General features: G+C 39.1%; 1 protein-coding gene across 2 annotated transcripts in view; it reads left to right on the top strand.

Moving 5' to 3' along the window:
- The window catches only part of LOC123524464 (solute carrier organic anion transporter family member 4C1-like), a 112,844-nt gene that overhangs the window by 70,656 nt on the left and 21,021 nt on the right, over positions 1–21,167 (top strand). For both annotated transcript variants that reach the window (XM_045302674.2, XM_045302673.2), the window contains exon 8: positions 16,048–16,234. In XM_045302674.2, the coding sequence (XP_045158609.2) occupies positions 16,048–16,234 (187 nt within the window). The remainder of the gene's footprint in view (positions 1–16,047; positions 16,235–21,167) is intronic.

The raw sequence follows: 21,167 nt of genomic DNA, 5'->3' as shown, positions 1-21,167 counted from the left end.
ATCACTGAAACTTGGCTACAGCCGGACGGTGATGTCGTTGTCAGGGGAGAATTGTCTCAGGATTGTTACTGTTTTGATGATGTCCTGAGACCCGACCGTAAAGGTGGAGGACTTGCCCTATTATACAGAAACAATATCAACAATATAAGTGTCAACATGCCCAGCAAAAACCTTTCAGTCCTTTGAATGTGCTGAATGGAAAGTATGTAGTCAATCATTCATCCTCTACATCTTTGGAATATATAGACCGCCGTATTCGGAGAGACACCCATTGACTCAGGCTATGTTCATGACAGAATTCACTGAGTTTCTTGAACAAATAACGACCAGATCCGAGTCTCTAGTGCTGTTAGGTGACTTTAACATCCAGATGGATAATAAGTCAGATTGCTACACCCAAACAATTCCAGCAGTGTTTGAAATCTTTTGGACTGGTTCAATATGTCAATGCTCCAACTCATTCTGGTGGTCATATTCTTGACCTGATGATCACAAAGCTAGAAGACAAACGTGTGAATGTCTCAGAACCTTTGTCAGACTATCACATCTCTGACCACTGCTTTGTTAGTTGTAATATTGAACAGTGTCGTCCTCCCTTGATCAGGAAAGAAGTCAAATCTCGCAATTAGAAATCTGTATCCAGTGACATATTACAAGCAGAATTCGGACAGTTAAACAACATTGTAGTGAACTCGTCCAATGTCAATGATCTTGTGTTTGATTTCACAAGAATCACGTCAGACATTGTTCAGAAACATACCCCTCTAAAGGAAAGAACTATTCTCTGTAGACCGACAGTTCCTTGGTACTCAGGATATCTAAGATAGCTGAAACAGTACAAACGATCAACAGAGAAGATCTTTATGAATGACAAATCTGACCTGTCAAAGAAAGTATATAATGGTGTAAGAAACATATATAGTGCTGAACTTTCTCGGGCCAAGGATGAGTACTACCAGAACAAGATTGGAGAAGCAGAAGGAAACATCAAAAAGCTATATGCTGTTACATCACATTTACTGGGAAGGTCGAAGGACCATCCGCTCCCATTACACAGAAGTGCAGTATCTTTGGCAAATGACTTCATACGATACTTTGCCGATAAAATAATCAAGTTGAGAAATGATCTTGTTTGTTTGTTTGTTTGTTTTGGGTTTAACGCCGTTTTTCAACAGTACTTCAGTCATGTAACGGCAGGCAGTTAACCTAACCAGTGTTCCTGGATTCTGTACCAGTACAAACCTGTTCTCCGCAAGTAACTGCCAACTTTCCCACATGAATCAGAGGTGGAGGACTAATGATTTCAGAGAAAATTTCGTTTATCAAATAGTCACGGAGAACATACGCTTGACAATATACCAATTGAAACTCCCGGCAATGGTAATTCTTACTACTCGAATCCACCTGTGATTATGAATACATTTACTGCGTTCACACCAGTTTCCGAAAATGATATTTTGAAACTTTTATATGCATCAAAATCTACAACATGTGACCTTGATGTGATTCCAACTAAAAAATTAAAGGAGCATTTTTCACAACTTGTTCCCGTTGTGACAGAAATTGTAAATCGATCACTGCTATCTGGTGTGTTCCCTGAGGAGTGGAAAAATGCTGTGATAAAACCTTTGTTGAAGAAGAAAGGTCTCCCACTTGAACTGCAATACTATCGCCCGGTGTCAAATTTAATAATCCTCTCCAAATTCTTGAAAAAGCTGCACTAAACCAAACCAATAAGCCTATTGAACTAACAATCTCCTCCCAGCTTACCAAACTGCCTATAGAAAATATCACGGGGTTGAAACAGCAATGGTCAAAATGTATAATGATCTTTTGGAAACCATAGAAAAAAAAACAAATAACAATCGTGGCCATGATCATCTTGAGTACAGCGTTCGATACCATCGATATTCCGATACTGATTCAAATCCTTCAAGATGAATTTAACACCCCCTTGAAATGGATTGAATCTTATCTCACGAACAGAACAATGAAAGTCTTAGTCAAACAGTCGGCATCTGACACGGAGCCACTGAGGTTTGGTGTCCCGCAGGGTTCTTGTGCCGGACCGGTGATCTTTACCCTGTATATATCGGCTCTCAGCCGAGTGGTGCAGAAATATCCAGCCGATCGCTATGGATACGCGGATGACCACAAAATTGCGCTAAAAATTCAAGCTGGAAATTCTCAAAATGAGACAACTGTTCTTTAACAACTTGACAGTTGTCTCAGTGAAATCATAAAATGGATGACAACCTTAAAACTGAAAATGAATCAGTCTAAAACTGAAATAATTATGTATGGAACCAGACAACAGTTAGCGAAATTAAACATCACAAGTGTGAACGTGAGTGGGTGTGAGTAAAATGCGTCGATTATGTCAGAGACCTGGGTGTAACCATGACAAATACACTCAACTTTGACCATCACATCCAGAAAAAGTGTCAGATAGCTAATGTGCGGTTACGAAACCTTAGAGCTATACGGAAACATCTCACACAAAAGTCAACTGAATCATTAGTGCATGGGGCCTCCGTGGCCGAGTGGTTAAGGTCGCTGACTTCAAATCACTTGCCCCTCATTGATGTGGGTTCGAGCCTCACTCGGGGCGTTGAATTCTTCATGTGAGGAAGCCATCCAGCTGGCTTACGGAAGGTCGGTGGTTCTACCCAGGTGCCCGCTCGTGATGAAATAATGCACGGAGGGGCACCTGTGGTCTTCCTCCACCATCAAAGCTGGAAAGTCGACATATGGCCTAAATTGTGTCGGTGCGACGTTAAACCCATCCAAAAAAATCATTAGTGCATGGATTGGTTCATTCCCACATTGACTTCTGCAACAGTTTATTTATCGAAATTCCAACCTACCAAATCAACAAACTACAGCGAGTCCAAAATCATGCCGCTAGAGTAGTCATGAATGCTTCCTATGAACAACCAAGTGCTGAACTTCTGAAAGAATTACACTGGCTTTCAGTTAAGGCTAGAGTCATGTTCAAAGTCCTAGTAATAGTCTTCCGTGTCATCAATGGTACAGCTCCAGTATATCTGAGGGAAATGTTGTACCTACTCGACAACGGTACAGACTACGCTCACAAAGTGACACTAACTTTAAAATCCCTAGACGGCGAACAAAATTAGCAGACAGATCTATGGCCATCGTTGGACCCAGATGGTGGAACTAGCTAGTTATCTGAAAGACATTCAGTCTGAAGCCAGCTTTAGATTAAAACTGAAAACACATGTTTAGTCAGTTTCTTGAACAATGAGTGTACTCATGTTAAAATAGTGGTATAAATTAGTATTTATATATGTCTAAATCTAAGTTCTAGAATCCTGTGCATATTTTGAATTATATGTTTTAAATGTGTGTTATGTAATTGTAAAGCGCAGTAGAATATTTTATAATTTTTGCGCTATATAAATGCCATGTATTTGTATTTAAGTCAATAACTATTGATCTCAATGTTTGTTTGTGTTGGGTTTAACGCCGTTTTTCATCAGTATTTAAGTTATGTAACGGCGGGCAGTTAACCTATCCAGTGTACCTGGATTCTGTACCAGTACAAACCTGTAAGTAACTGCCAACTTCCCCACATGAGTCAGAGGTAAAGGACAAATGATTTCAGACACAATGTTATTTATCAAATCGTCACGGAGAACATATGGCCCGCCCGAGGATCGAACTCACGACCCCGCGATCCGTAGATCGGCGCTCTCCCTATTAAGCTAAGCGGGCGGGTCACTATCTCAATGTACTCTTCATCAGACTTAAAGCATTCTTCCCCATTAGAGCTCTCAGACTTAGAATCTACCTCCCTCACAATACAACTACTATCAATTCTGGCTATCCTAGCTACGGGCTCATTCAGATTGAAATGTACCCACTCATCTGTCGGATTCATGATTTGCATACAAATTGCACTATTGTTTACCTTTGTAATAGCTCTAGAAGCAATAACCTGACTTGTACTAGGTAATGTTCTTATAGGTTCAATCATTGACAAGCCCTCATTGTTCTGCCCTTTAACTTTAACTTTTGCCACTATAACAGATCGAGGTAGAATACTTATTTTGCTTATTAATCGGGCAAAGGTAGACTTTTTAGGGGATGAAAACATTTGTGTAATTACAAGACCCCCTTGGATTTCCAGTATATCATTCCCAAAATCTACCCATGCTTTATGGTCTTTTAAAAAAAGTCACGACTTAATATGACAGGCGTATTTAATTTTTGAAACACATAAAATTGTCTGGGTCAGTGTCAACCTACTAATGGTCAATGGAATGATAAATTTACCTATAAGCTTCATATTTGTACCATCGACAGCTTGAGCGTGTTTTACTTCTGATGGTTCAATTTTGATCTCTTTATATAGCCCACTTCTTTTCTTCTTTTAAACATATCATAGGTAATGCATGATGTCAGCCATAGCAGCAACAGAAAATGTTCCCAACCTTATGTTTATCACATTCTTCTCTTTACCTAACTGATACGCCTTGCCAATTATTTCTGCTTTTTTCTTTTTCCCCTTTTTGCCCATCCCCAAAGTTTTGTGGGACAGGCGCGCGTCCCTATCTTCTAAACATGTAATGTGTTCTAGCAATGTGACCAATCTCCTTACATTTACAGCACCTGGCATTCTTATGATTGCATGCAGAAGATTCTTTATTGTACATACCGCAATGTTTGCACTGGTTTAATCTTCCACTTCGCTCCTGTCATCTGTGATAGCGTCCCTTGCCTGAAGCCTGGTGTCTCATATTTGGTATCCTGACTGGGTTTTGATGCGCTCGGTTAACGTGTGGCACATGTACTACATTCACCCATGTTCGTGCTGCCTTCCAAAGTTTCTGTCATCTAAGCAAAGCTTACAAGTTCATCTATCGATTTCGGTTCCTTCATAATGACATGACCGTTTTAACTTGCCCGCTAAGCCCGTTTTGTCCATAATTTCCGACTCACTCTTCTCCAACTGCCATCCACAAGTCTCTATGTCCTCAGCATACTCCTCAACCTTTCTGCCTTCCTGGTTTAATTTAACATACTTTTCATACAAGATAGTTCTGTTTGCAACTCCTCCAAATCTCTTTAAAAAGGCACTTTTTAACTTCTTATAATCATTTTTGATCTCTGCTGTTAAGTTCATAAACCAGTTTTTGCCCTCTCTCGGTATTTTCATGCACATTTGAATGAACTTCTGCTCCTCATTCCATTGATTTATTGCTGCCAGTCCCTCAAACTTCTGAATATAAAATTTTGCATTCTCTCCAATGTCATATTTTTTTGCAATTCCTTCCATTTTAGCTCTAGGCATTATGAATGATGATGTTACTTTTAAACTCGTTTAGTCCATCAAAATTTGTCCGATACCAACGAATTCATCCACCATTATGTAACCGGACGGGGAATATGACCATTTTCTTTCGTAATAACAATCAATCAACATGTTATTGTTTCTATAATTTCTTTCATTTATTTTCTTTTACATATTTCCTTCATATACAGTGTCCATCTCCTAGATTTACAATTTCCTTAATCCAAATTCTGATACCACATTTACTTTTTAATAATAATTTGCAACTGTAATTTTATATTAATTTCTATATTCTCCTTTGTAGCCTAAACAGTCCAAAATCTCATTAAACATTATTAAAAACTGTCTTTCCAAATCTTACAAACTTTCCACCAAAACTTTAATCCCGCCTTCCTAACATGCATGCCTAACTCTCCTATCTAATCAAAACACTTTATTTAAAATGATACTCCTAATGATCCATATTAATTACCCAATGTGCAAGACTACAAGATCAAAGATTGTAATACCTACTTGATATTTCTTTTCAAGTTGACCAACATTATGTATGAACAGACTAGATGCTGTGTTCTTGCAGACACCAATTTATGCATGGACTAAAAGCATGTGTTTGACCAGTAAAAAGTATCTAATATTAATTAACTAATTATACAATAGTACCTTTACCCATCAGGTATCCAGACAATAGATAACTAAGCTATAAAGTGTATGATTACTTAATACATAACCCTTTCTTAAATATAGTATTATAAAAAGAAATTCACAATTGAAGTGTGTGTGTGTTCGGATTTAACGTCTTTTTCAACAATTTTTCAGTTATATAAACGACGGTGTCTACTTGTAGCAGTGAGCACAATGCCCAACTTTATAGTGCTGCCTCACTGCAATATCACGCCGTAGACACGTGACATGATACCCCACCCAGTCACATTATACTGACACCGGGCTGACCAGTCCTAGCACTACCCTCTTAATGCTGAGCACCAAGCTCACAGTTAAAGTCATAATAAAATCAGTAAACATATTCATAACTCTGTATAGCTGACTTGTTTACGTTAAAATTTTCTAGGGTAGTGTAATTGGCGCCGATATTTTTTTAACAAGAAAAATTCGTATTTCAGATGTTTATTCAATATTATACAACGAGACGTGACATGAGATGTGTCGTGGTGATTCCCATTCAGCTTTTAGCTCAGTATCTGGGTATTTATGTAATACAATTTGCTATATGTAAAGGTGGGTGAAGGGCTGGGCATGTAACGTTCTTAGTAAAACTGAAATTGTCTTATTGAAAGGTCAGATCATATCAGTCTGCTAGTGTTCATGGTACTGAATTCTTACATAAGACAGCTTCCACAAAGGAGTAGTCATGAGTTACAGGTTTGTTTTAGAACTTCTCCTTAATGTTGCATTGTTGCTAATGGCAAACGAATTTTGCTGGCCTTTGATACCGATGCCGCTCTTACATTATGTGGTTTAAAATTTGACGTATGAATACCAGAATTACTTAAAGTAATTTTAACCCATCTTGCGATAGTATCCTTAGTTACCATTTTATGTGTTTGAAAACTAATAAATAACATAGTTTTTTCTTTTCTTAGACGTTGAGTAACTGTAAAATATTTTTGTAGAAAGTCGACAATTCAGAGAGCCTTATTTGTATATCGTTGAAACAAAATTTCATCTGTATGATATCCTCGGGGTGAATGTTTTAACAAATCACCTATCCTAATTTTTACATTGTTGTTTGAAAATTCTATATTTCTTATATTTATCAAATGAATATACTGAATTCTTTGTCGTGAAAGTAAACATAACAGAGTTGCAAATCAGCATCTAACGATATGCTTTCAAGGAAGGATATAATACTTTGTTTACACCCCAAGTTAAATTGTACCTAGGGAGAGCTGGTCTCAGCAAGAATACACCTCTCATAAATCGCTTGATTATATAATGCTGTCCAACTGGTACATTAGTTTCACATTGAGTACAAAAAGAACTTAAAAGCTGAGCGTGTAGTATTTATTGCAATGTAACCTAGTCTTGTTTTTTCTTTCCATGTCAATAACCTTATCCGAAAATCCTTGCTTTTGTAGAGTTTTCAGGATATTCTGAAAACTGCCAGATGCAGTTTCTTTAACAATGGATGCACTGTTTTTTATCTGGAAGACTCAAAAGATATGTTTTCACAGGCAGCAGTAACGGACAGTCTATTATCATTTTCAACAACACAGGGAACCATGTCTGAGTCGGCCACACGGGTGCAATTAGAATTGCTTCTGCTTCCCCCTGGCTGAATTTTTGAAGTGCTGTTGCTATAACACTGAAAGAAAGAAATAAATAGTTAAGTTTGTTTTCCCATGACTGTTTAAATGCATCAGTAGCTAAAGCATCTGAGTCTGCCCGCCATGAATAATAACAACTGACTTGGTTATTCAACCTTGTGGCAAACAAGTCAATTTCAGGAACCCGATATATCAATGTTTTGTCATGGAAAACCTCTCGGTCTAACATCCATTCTGTGTCTATATTTGTATTACGACTCTCTTTGTCAGCCTGCTTACTTTCTTTCTGTTCCACAGATATGTTCACCAGATAACCATAAATTTCTTTCAATGCCCCCCCCCCCCCCCCCCCCCACACACACACACACACTCAAATCCTACAGTTCATTTCATTCAATTTGTATTTTGTGGAACCTTGCTTATTCAAACAAATTACCGCAACAGTATTATCTGACCTAATTTTAATATGCATAGAGTTCATATCTTTACAAAATGACTGCAATGTAAGCAGTATTGCTTTCAATTCTAGATAATTGATATGATTCCCACACTCATATGCGTCCCAATGACCTCCTGTCTACTAGTCATTCATTACTCCGCCCCACTCAGTCATGCTAGAATCAGTAAACATCACAACATCTGGTGGTGGGGAATATACAGATTTCACACAAGATATAATGTTATCTTGCCAGCAATTAATGTCTTCTAAACAGTCTTGTGATAAAACCACTCTTACATCATAATCACCTTCTGTCATTACAGAAAATTTCTAACCTCTTATAATACAGGGCAGCAAGAGGTACCGCAGATGTGCATGCCACCAATTTTCCTATCAGCATTGCTAATTGCCTAATTGAACATTATATTGCTAGCCAGAATTTCCATGCACAATAAGATTATTTTTCTTGCCTAAATATCTTCTGTCAGCTTTACATTCATTTCTAATGAGCTTAATGTAAAACCCAGAAGCTCTATAATCTGTGTTGGAATGAGAACCGATTTCCCAAAATGCACTGTTAAGCCTAACTGATCAAAAAGTTTTACAATATCTTCAATATTTGATAAGCACTCTGATGTTTCTCCTTGCAAAAGTGAATCATTGATATATCCAGTATTAATATATCCCATTTTTCTGAGTTCTGTAAAGACACATTTCAGTATTTTTGTAAAGTATAGAGGGCCAATTTTAAGGCCGTTTCAGAGGCAAGTAAATCAGTAACATTTCTCATTCCAGAAGAATTGTAAATATTTTCGGCTTGTAGGTTTTATTTTTAGACTATAATATGAATCTTTTAAATCACAGCTTCCAAAAAATACATTAGGCTTCATTAGGGCTATTGCAGATTTAAGTGTTTCCATCTTGAATTTTTTTCAAATTTAAAGTATATCTAATTGAATCATCTTTTATCTTTCTTATAAATATATTTGAGACAAATCCATTATCGTAACTGTCTGTCTCTTCTATTACTCCTTTGGCTAAAAGTTTATTAATTTTTTCATTGATAAGGATCTGTTCGTGTCAAAAAAAAAGGCCTTTTACGCATTGACTGTTTGCCTTTTTTTGCTGTACTCTGTCTGGCGACTGTATGGAGTATAACGTTGGGTGTAATTTGCACCAGACTTCCTCGCTGACATGTTGGATGAAAGGGTTTTGGTTTCATTTATTTCCTTTATTTGTTTCGAAAGTTCATCCCCGAACAAGAATTCAGTGGATGGCTCGTTGGACTGGCTGCATAGTCTAGACTTATATTGTTCAGGCATCGTCAGCTTGAAATATTCCTTTCTCAACTGGTTAAGTTCTGTATATGCTGACGATATCATCACCAGGGCATCTGTGCATTTTACCTTGCTTTGTTTTCGCCTGATCATTTGTTTGTTTTGATGTTCCTTTTAAAAAGTGATCCGTCATTTCAACAATAGGTACAGCAGCTTTGCTTATCAATGTTTGCACTTGGCAATTTGCAAATCCGTTCGTTTGGTGAAATGTTTTGCATCATCCCAGATTTCTATGTTCTGTTCACCTTTGGAATATTCATGTTACTACTAATTTGACCAGACGCCAGGCTCCGCCTACAGGTCACGTCGTACCACAAAATACTAAACCTCCGACATTTAGATCGATAATGGCTGCTGCTGCTACTTTACGCGATATTTCTGAAGAGATTGGCAAGAAATTTCTGTCTTATTATGTGTCTTTAAAACATTTAGATCAATTTCGAGAAAGTACTGTTAGGAGTCTTACATTGATAGGTTTGGGATTTTCCGACGTTCGGGGACGGAATTAGTTGAGAAAGCATGTATATTCAGAAGACAAAAGAAGGCGGAAGAAGGCTACACGACGACAATTACTGATGGTATTTATTGTTGAAAATTTTGTGTTGCTTCTTTAATAAATCACTGACAAGTTTATGCGTGTTTTATTATTATAAAAATATTTGTTTATCATTCAGTTTGATATTTTCTTAGTATTTTCTCGACTTGTACTCTATCAGTACTTATGCCCCGTGTGCAAAACTGGAAAAAGTGCATTGAAGGATAATGATACATTTACATTTTAGGTATAAATAGCCCTTCTCCCTCAACCTAAAAAGAATTCACATCACCGATGTCTTTCCACGTACATGTTGATCAAGGCAACTGAAAAGTTTGGGCACGAATAATGTAGCACTTTTAGTTCATATTTTTGCTTCTTTTTGGCACTTTTTCTTCACAGTTTCTTGTTATGTAAATGCCCAATAAGAAGTGCTATGGCTGAGAAATAAACCAACAATGCCTAGTTTAGCTTTTGCCTACGATGTGTCTGCTGAACCCGTAGACTGCCCGTATCCTCCTTTCTGTGTGACTGCGGAGGCAGTGGGGTTGGGGGGAGGGGGGCGGGGGTATGGATGTGCGATTTTCGTACGGGCTCCGCAGCCTCTACGACTTTGTTTAGCGAAAAGTTATACATATTTGAATTAATTGAAAGTCCATAGACCGTAGACATGTCGTAGGTGGCATTGCACAATATCCGCACAGGCATCGTTAGGAGGTCATGCGCTGATCGTGCAGCCAACGCACGATATTCCGTGGACAAAGTGCCTAAAAGAAATCGTACGGAGATTGTAGACACCTGAGACCTTCGCACGGCACTCGTAGAGCTGCCACAAGGTTCCTGCTTGCTGCAGTACCGAATGAAATCGCATGGATATTGAGCAATCATCGCGCGGCCACCCTACAGCGGTCACATCATTTCCGTGCGGCGGCCTTTATATGGCATAATATTTTTCAGATGGTTATATATACTGGTCATCTCCAGCACGTAAGAGTTCCGTTGGAAGCCTGCGGTGACTGCAAGAAAACTGCACTGAAATTGCAAAAAAAAAAAAAGGAAATATGACACGATGCCCGTATTTAATGTGAACACATACACCGTAGCTCGTAGCCACCTACGATGCCAAATTTAGACTAATTTATCGCACGGCGCCCGGGTCAAATGTAAGTTAAGTGAAAGCTAGATATATTAATACCATTGTATATACAAATATGTGGTAGTTTCCGTCGATTTTATCCACTTTCAATTGTCTGTGAGGACGTCCACAAGTCTTAATCCAGCGAAGATACTTCTCAAAACTTTACTTAGGTTTTGGAAAAGGAATAATCTAGGCGTTCTGGGAAGCGACTATCGGACTTGCAAAGTCCCCACTGACACCTTTTTACCATTTCTAATAAGTTTTACTTGTATATATAATCATTTTCAAAGCGAATTTATCAGTTATTTTTATAGGCATACAGACACTAAATAGCCTGAGCACCTATGAAAAAATGGTAGTCGTATAATGGCGGATTCAAATAGTTCTCATTTTTTTTGCTGTAAGAAGGATTTTTCCTTGAAATCATTGCTATATATTGGTTGAAATCATATTGCATGCCTATACTTGACATACTGGTAGCATTTGCATGTTGAAAAAAGACTCCAAACTGATTTAACATGTGAAATTTATTCATACACCCCTACCCTAAATTGTGATTGTCATTTCAGTGTAAAAATTACAGTGTGTCCGTTTGACCAGAAATATTTTTCTTGCATCAAACATGACCCCTACTTTTCTTTGGATATTTTTACAGTATAAATGTTGCTCTACAAGAAAATGTAAGTTAAAGAAATTTAAAATGGGTCTAGGTGTGTATTGCAGCATTGTGAAAACTTGTCATTTTATATAGAATATATAGTGGTGGCTATTTAGTGTGTTATAACCTATAATCGGTGTGGAGATCGCAATGTCGGAGGGTAATATTTACATTAACACCGTCTGGAGGTGTGCGTCGAATCAAGCGCATTGATTGGTTGATCGCTTATCGATTTATTGGTTTGATTGACAGCCGGCGTCTGGTCAGTTGCTGGGAACTTTGTATTTCTCCTTCAGTTTCGTTTGATTGTCTTTGCCAAGCTTGTTTTCTGAATGATAGATTGACATTTTTAGCAAGTTTGTCAGTTACACAATCTCCTGTCCCTTTTTTGTCAAAATAGAAATGTTCCACATCTGACATAATGTCGCAGTTATCCTCACTCTTAGAGTCAGAATCAGAATTGTCACCGCTACTCGACAGAAAGTCATTCGAGGCTGACGCTTCATTACTGCCTGAAAGTTTCTTTGAGGTCGACTGTTTCTTGGATGTACTCACCATTCCTGAGTCAGGAATAGATAGCACTACAGTTATTCATTGGACCAGACATAGCTGTATCCAAACTCACCGGACCAGACAAAGATGTATCCGAAGCCACAGGACCAGACAAAGCTGTGTCCTTTATCATAGAACCAGTCACTGCTGTGTTCGTTGGTTTCATACTTTCAATAGCAGACATGATATCATTTTGTCTCTTCATCATATCAGTAAATAAAGTCAACATGTTTGAGTTATCCACATTATTGTCTTGGCTGCTACTCTGGTCTTCACAATAAAAACTTTGATCCATTTTTGTCTCTTTATTTTGTATATTAATATCTGAGTCTTTTAAAGTGTTCATAATGAAATACTATCCAGTTACAAGTTTATTTCCAATATCTTTCCACAAATTAAGTTCAGTTTTCATAATAAACCATTTTCATTTGAAATTAAAATTTTTACTAGCACAAAAATATAACACATAGTCTTATAACTATGTCATATAAATATCCCAATTTTATTGTTTTAGCTAAAGTCAAATAATAATATCCTCATAAAATAATCCCACAGTATAATTCTTGACTGAACGGGAACTAGTTTCACACTGGATGGGAAGTACCGCCACACATCTCATGTGGCGTTATCAGTATCGGGGTGATGTAATGAAATTATTTTTGTTCTTTGTTATCCATATCTTGATGCTTCTAGGGCGTGCAGTCGTTGTCATCTGTACGGTGGCACAGAGGTGACATCCGCAACACTTTATTTATATTGTGGCCACAACCTAGTAAATTGTGGCCACAAGTTAGTAAATTGTGACCACAACTTAGTAAATCGTGGCCTCAACTTAGTACATTGTGGCCACAATTTGATAAGTTGCGGCCACAATATAATGACTCGTGGCCACGACTTATATCAGCCAATCGAAACTATAAATAGATGGATAGACGGACGGACAGATGAATAGATTGGATGGTACCTACGTACCTACCTACTTATTTATTTGTCAGCACTTCCGGCCGTCTATCTATCTTCCATTCCTGCCATACGCTTTGCAGTGCATGCGTCCATTTCGTATGGTTGCTGAATTCGGCCATTTTGCGTTATCTGCCTCCGACCCTTTCGAGCGAAAACACGAGATTTAACGAGTTAAAATGCGAGGACGCAGGCTGAAAACTCTCTATTGAATGGGGAAGCGGAGCGAAAACACGATAATTACCGGGATCACGGGGTAAGAATTAGTAGCTGGTATGTCAGGGGTGGGGAGCGAAAACACGATAATTAGCGCTGCTTAAACGTAGTATTTCCGAACCGCGCCCCGACATCCAGTTACCAAACTTCACCCCGCGATCTTGTTAATCATCATGTTTCCGCGCCTTGCCCCCACTAAATAGCGCGTTATCACCCCGAACACCCATCATTTTAACTTGTAAATTTCACGTGTTTTGGCTGGGCGCGGTCACCAGGCGAAAACTCGTTATTAAACGTTTAAGCAGTGCTAATTATCGTATTTTTGCACCGCGCCCCAGACATACCAGTTACTAAATCGCCCTTGCGGGGTTTCGGCCTGCGTTCTCGACATTTTAACTTGCTAATTCTCGTGTTTTCGCTCGACGGGGCCGCGGGCCGAAAATATAATTTAATTAGGCTAAAACGCGAATTGGCAGAATTTAGCATCCTTACAAAATGGACGTGCATAGAAGTGTCTACGTCCCTGCAACGGGTTAGACAGGAATGGAAGATAGATAGACGGACAGAAAGACAAATAAATAGGTAGATAGGTAGGTACCATCCAATCCATCCGTCCGTCAATCCATCCGTCCATCGGTCTGTCCCTCCGTCGATCCATCCATCTATCTATCTATTATTCTTTTCTTCTTTCTAAATTACACATTGCTTACAAAGCTGGTCACACTGATAGTGCTTCATTTATATCATACTTATCTTCTTTGCAGTCTGCAGTTCACATGATCAGTGGCATCTGGATTATTGTGATCTATAGCGTAAAAGTGAACAAACCTTATACAGGGAGTACCGACATATCATTTGATGTCGAACATATATTGTGAATCATTTTAAGTTTCGTATATTTTAAATGAATTCATAATGTCATATGATCTTAATTACATATGTGTTTATTGTGCATCCGTTTAGTTGAAGTTTTCTATACATGTAGAAAATATTTCGCACAAATATGTCTCACAAGAACCAAAAATTCTGTCTGCCTAAGTGACAAACTTAAGTAGAACAAGCGAAATATGAAAGTAAAGCAAGTGTTTTAATTCCATGGAAAACAATTACGTAGGTAAACCCTAAACAGTTTCAGAGGTTTAGTATAAAATCATCAACTGTAATTTTTACAAGTACGTGTTTATGTCTCAAAAGAACTGTCCAGCTTTTAACAGTGTTTAATGTTGGGAGGAAGACCCCGGATGTCTCCTTCGGACATAACTTTAGGCATGAAACTGATACCTGGATAAAGCAATAAATTGTTCAGAAAGCCAACCTGTAGTATGAACTGATACCTGGATAAAGCCATAAATTGTTCAGAAAGCCTGTAGTATGAACTGATACCTGGATAAAGCCATAAATTGTTCAGAAAGCCTGTAGTATGAACTGATACCTGGATAAAGCCGTAAATTGTTCAGAAAGCCTGTAGTATGAACTGATACCTGGATAAAGCCATAAATTGTTCAGAAAGCCTGTAGTATGAACTGATACCTGGATAAAGCCATAAATTGTTCAGAAAGCCTGTAGTATGAACTGATACCTGGATAAAGCCATAAATTGTTCAGAAAGCCTGTAGTATTAACTGATACCTGGATAAAGCAATAAAATGTTCACAAAGCCAACCTGATGGTTTCCTCACGATTAATAATGAAAAAATAGACACCTCGTGCGAGGTTTCGAACATACAAAGATACAAGCGGATACAAGCTAAAGACTATGTCTCAGAGGTATACTAGATCTAAGTTTCATATTTGAAACTATGAACAGTTACTACATATGAGCCGTGCCATGTGAAAACCAACATAGTGACTTTGCGACCAGCATGGATCCAGACCAGCCTGCGCATCCGCGCAGTCTGGTCAGGATCCATGTTGTTCGCTTTCAAAGCCTATTGCAGTTAGAGAAACCGTTAGAGAACAGCATGGATCCTGACCAGACTGCGCGGATGCGCAGGCTGGTCTGGATCCATGCTGGTCGCAAAGCCACTATGTTGGTTTTCTCATGGCACGGCTCATATAGTTTAGTTAAACATAAAGTAACAGGTTAATCTGTCTTAACAGTACTATATGCCCTAGGTTTGAAATAAGACGTAATGCATGTATAAATGCAGAAGTGGGCATTTATTTAGGGGTCCACTACATTTTTAATTTGCATACGGAGGATGGTGTTTACCATACTGGGATATACCGTAGTACATGTATGACTGCGGTTTACGGTAGTACATTTGTAACATAACAAAATATACTCCCGTATACGGCAGTACAGGTAAATTAGCTGTAAGAAAAAACAAACAATAGGAAGAGCTTTATACTGGGATATAAGGTACTATAAAAAAATCAATTATGATTTATCATAAGACGACCTACATTGGATAAGTTAGCAAATTCATGAAAATAGAACAGACACGTCGACAGAACAAGATTTAAAAAAATCGGCCTATCAGTTGAGATAAGATGGTGAGTATTTATGTTTTTGCAAGAACAACTTTTAATTTCTGTACGATATAAGAATGTACTTACGACAGTATCATGTATTGTCAACAATTCATGAATAGACCTCGTACTATTTTAGGTCTGTTGGTGATTCCTGGTGCAGCTCTCGGGCAGATGTTTGGAGGTTTTGTCATCAGACGATGGAGATTAAAAGTGCAATCCATTTTAAAATTCCTGATTGCTGTCGTCACTTTGTCAATGATAAGTAAAGCCTGCTTCTTCATAAATTGTGACATTGTCGTCTGGAACACTAACATTACAGATAGGTAAGTGCGTTCAGATCATTTACACGGTAGGCAGATTTATATAATTGGGTACTAAAACACCAACCTCTGATCTCTATATGTACATGAATCTTCTGTAATACGAGAATCACAAATAGGTATGTTCACAGGTAATGTTTGGAACACCAGCAATGCAGGCAGGTATATGCACTCGTGCTGTTTACCTCGAACACTAGGGACACAGATAGGTATGTGCACCAATGTCATCTTCAGCACTAGAATCATAGACAGGTATGTTAAGCAATGTTATCTCGAACACTAGAATCTATGACAGGTATATGCACCAGTGTAATTTTGAACAATAGAATCACAGACAGGTAGACAGGTATGTATATCTATGTGGTCTCGCACACCAGAATCACAGACCATAGGTCATGGACCATCTCGAACACTAGGATTACAGACATCTTTGTGCACCCATGTCATCTTAGACATCCAAGTCAAGTATATACACCCATTAGAATCACAGACGACGGAGCATGTTAATCACATATGGAACATGTCATCTAGAAACTAAAATCACAGACTGGGATATGCACCTTTCACCTTGCACACTAGAACCACAAACGACATGTATATGCATTCATGTAATGTCGAAAACTAAAATCACAGACTTCTATATGCTCCTGTCATCTTGCACACTAGGATTACATACGTCTGGTATATGTACCCATGTCATTTCTACAAACTACGTCACAGTGGCATATGCCACTTACATTACAAACAGTTCAATGCGGTATCAGTGTCACATAGAGCACTTACATTACAAACAGTTCCATGAAGTATCAGTGTCGCAGAGAGCACTTACATTACAAACAGTTCAATGCGGTATCAGTGTCACATAGAACACTTACATTACAAACAGTTCCATGCGGCATCAGTGCCACATAGAGCACTTACATTACAAACAGTTCAATGCGGTATCAGTGTCACATAGAGCACTTACATTACAAACAGGTCTATGCGGTATCAGTGTCACATAGAGCGCCTACATTACAAACAGTTCAATGCGGTATCAGTGTCACATAGATCACTTACATTACAAACAGTTCCATGCGATATCAGTGTCAAATAGAGCGCGTACATTACAAACAGTTCAATGCGGTATCAGTGTTTACATGGAGTACTTACATTATAAACAGTTCCATGCGGTATCAGTGTCACATGGAACGCTTTCTTGGAGCGCTTACATTACAAACAATTCCATGCAGTATCAGTGTCACATAGAGTACATACATTACAAACAGTTCCATGCAGTATCAATGTCACATGGAACACTTTTATGGAGCGCTTACATTACAAACAATGCCAGGCGGTATCAGTGTCACATGGAACGCTTACATTACAAACAATGTTATGCGGTATCAGTGTCGCATGGAGCACCTACATTACAAACAGTTCCATGCGGTATCAGTGTCACACAGAGCACTTACATTACAAACAGTTCAATGCGGTATCATTGTCACATGGAGCGCTTACATTACAAACAGTTCAATGCGGTATCATTGTCACATGGAGCGCTTACATTACAAACAATTGCATGCGGTATCAGTATCAATTAGAACACTTACATTACAAACAGTTCCATGCGGTATCAGTGTCATATAGAGCACTTACATTACAAACAGTTCCATGCGGTATCAGTGCCACATAGAGCACTTACATTATAAACAGTTCCAAGCGGTATCAATGTCGTATGGAACGCTGTCTTGGAGCGCTTACATTACAAACAATGCCAGGCGGTATGAGTGTCACATGGAACGCTTACATTACAAACAATGTCATGCGGTATCAGTGTCACATAGATCACTTACATTACAAACAGTTCAATGCGGTATCATTGTCACATGGAGCGCTTACATTACAAACAATTGCATGCGGTATCAGTGTCAATTAGAACACTTACATTACAAACAGTTCCATGCGGTATCAGTGTCACATAGAGCATTTACATTATAAACAGTCACATGCGGTATCAGTGTCAGTTAAAGCACTAGAAAGCTTCATTAAACAACTGATTAACTGAAACATTAGCTTGACAGACAGGTTTATTCTCTCAGTTACCTGGAACATTGCCGTTACAGACAAATTCATTCAGCTTCTGTGACACGTGGAACTTTAACATTACAGGCAGCTTTTACGCGGCACCAGCGTCACCTTGAACATTTACATCATAGACAACGTCATACAATATCAGTATTACATTTTGATATTAATATGACAGGTTGTTTCATGCGACATCAGTGTCACTTAGAACACAGAAGAATTAAGACATGTTTATTCGTCATAAAGGTCACTTGAACAGTAACATTACGGGCATGCAGTACAAGTGGCATCAGAAAGATTAACAAAACAGACAGGTTCATGCGGCACTGTGTCACCTCGAACAATAACGTAACAAATAACGCCTGAAAAAAAAACAGTTCAGTTCGGCATCAGTGTCGTCAGGGAATTCTTAAATTACGGACAGCTTCATGCGGCATTATTGTTGGTAGGGACATTAAGATTACAGGCAGCTACATGTGGCATCAATTACAAACAGTTTCATGCGATATCAATGTCACCTGAAACATTAACATCACATAGTTGTATTAGGCATATGAGACGTCTCGGAACATTTTCATCAAAGACATTATTGTCACATTGAAAATTAATATCACAGACAGGTTTATGCGGCATTAGTGTCACCAGAAACATTAGCATAACAGACAGGTTTATGCTTCATCAATGTCACCAGGAACACTTACATTAAAGACAGCTTTATGTCAACTGGGACACATACATTACGGAAAGATTCTGCGGCATCAGTGTCACTTGGAACATTAACGTTGCATACAGGATTGTTGCATCAGTTTCACCTGGAACTCAGGTCTATCAGTGTCACATTGAAAACAAATATTGCAGACAGGTTCATGCGGAATCAGTGTCACCTGGAACATTTATATTACAGACAGTTTCATGCCACCTGGAATACTTATCTTGAAAACTAACATCGTCAACAGGTTTGTGGAATTAGTTTCACCTAGTTCGCTCAAAATACAGTTAGCTCCATGCGACATCAGTATCGACTGGAACATGAATATGACAGACAGGTTAATGCGGCATCAGTGTCACAAGGAACACTAACAACGCTGACAAATCCATGCAGCATCAGAGCCACCAGGAGCACTTACAACGTTGACAAGTCCATGCATGCGGCATCAGGATCTCATAAAACACTAACAACGCTGACAGGTCCATGCATGCGGCATCAGGATCTCATAAAACACAAACAACGTTGACAGGTCAATCAATGCATGCGGCATCAGGGTCTCATAAAACACTAACAACGCTGACAGAATCATGCGGCATCAGTGCAACAATGAACACTTATATCGTTGGCATTGCCATGCATACGGCATCGGTATCGTCGTCTCCAAAAACACTTACAACGCTGACAGGTCCATGCGGCATCAGTGCCACCAGGAAAATGAACAACGCTGACAGGGCCATACATGCGGCATCAGTGTCTCGCAAAACACTCACACTGTTGACAGGGCCATGCATGCGACATCGGTGTCTCCTAAAACACTAACAACGTTGAAAGGTCCATGCGGCATCAGTGCCACCAGGTTCACTAACAACATAGACAGGGCCATGCATACGGCATCAGTGTCTCGTAAAACACTAACAACAATGACAGGTTCATGTGAAATCAGTGCCACAAAAAGCACTCACACTGTTGCAAGGTCCATGCACGCGGCATCAGTGTCTCCTAAAACACTATCAACGCTGACAGGTCCATGCGGCATCAGTGCCACAAGGAAAATTAACAACGGTGACAGGTCCATGCATCTACTAAAACATTAACAACATTGACAAGCCCAAGCATGCGGTATCAGTGGCTCCTGGAACATTAGCAAGGCTGACAGGTCCATGCATGTGGCATCAGTGTCACCTGGAACACTAATAACATTGATAGGTCCATGCGGCAACAGTGTCTCCATAAACACTGACAACACTAACAGGTCCATGGATTCTGCATCAATGTTATCAGGAACACTTAAAACGTTGACAGGTCCATGCGTGCGGCATCAGCGTCACCTGGAACACTAATAACGTTGATAGGTCCATGCGGCAACAGTGTCTCCATAAACACTGACAACACTAACAGTTCCATGGATTCTGCATCAATGTTATCAGGAACACTTAAAACGTTGACAGGTCCATGCGTGCGGCATCAGTGTCTCCTAAAACACTAACAATGCTGACAAGTCCAAGCGGTATCATTGTCTAACAGAACACTAAAACCGTTGACAGGTCCATGGGCTATCAGTGTCACAGGAAACGCTAACAACGCTGACAGATCCATGCATGCGGCATAAGTGTCACAAGGAACATTAACAACGTTGAAAGGTGCATGCATGCGGCATTAGTGTCCGCAGGAACACTAACAACGTTGGAAGGTTCATGCATGCGGCATCAGTGTCACAAGGAACATTAACAACGCTGAAAGATAAAGGTGCATGCATGCAGCATTAGTGTCCGCAGAAACACTAACAACGTTGAAAGGTGCATGCATGCGGCATTAATGTCCACAGGAACATTAACAACGTTGAAATGTGTATGCATGCGGCATTAGTGTCCGCAGAAACACTAACAACGTTGGAAGGTGCATGCATGCGGCATTAGTGTCCGCAGAAACACTTACAACGTTGAAAGGTGCATGCATGCGGCATTAGTGTCCACAGGAATACTAACAACGTTGAAAGGTGCATGCATGCGGCATTAGTGTCCGCAGGAACACTAACATTGTTGACAGGTCCATGCATGCGGCATCAGTGTCACAAGGAACATTAACAACGCTGAAAGATAAAGGTGCATGCATGCGGCATTAGTGTCCGCAGAAACACTAACAACGTTGGAAGGTGCATGC

The sequence above is a fragment of the Mercenaria mercenaria genome, chromosome 3 (assembly GCF_021730395.1).
Source record: "Mercenaria mercenaria strain notata chromosome 3, MADL_Memer_1, whole genome shotgun sequence".
In the NCBI taxonomy this organism is placed as follows: Eukaryota; Metazoa; Mollusca; class Bivalvia; order Venerida; family Veneridae; genus Mercenaria; species Mercenaria mercenaria.
The sequence above is the reverse complement of the archived record's forward strand: the minus strand, read 5'-3'. Positions and strand labels throughout refer to the sequence as shown.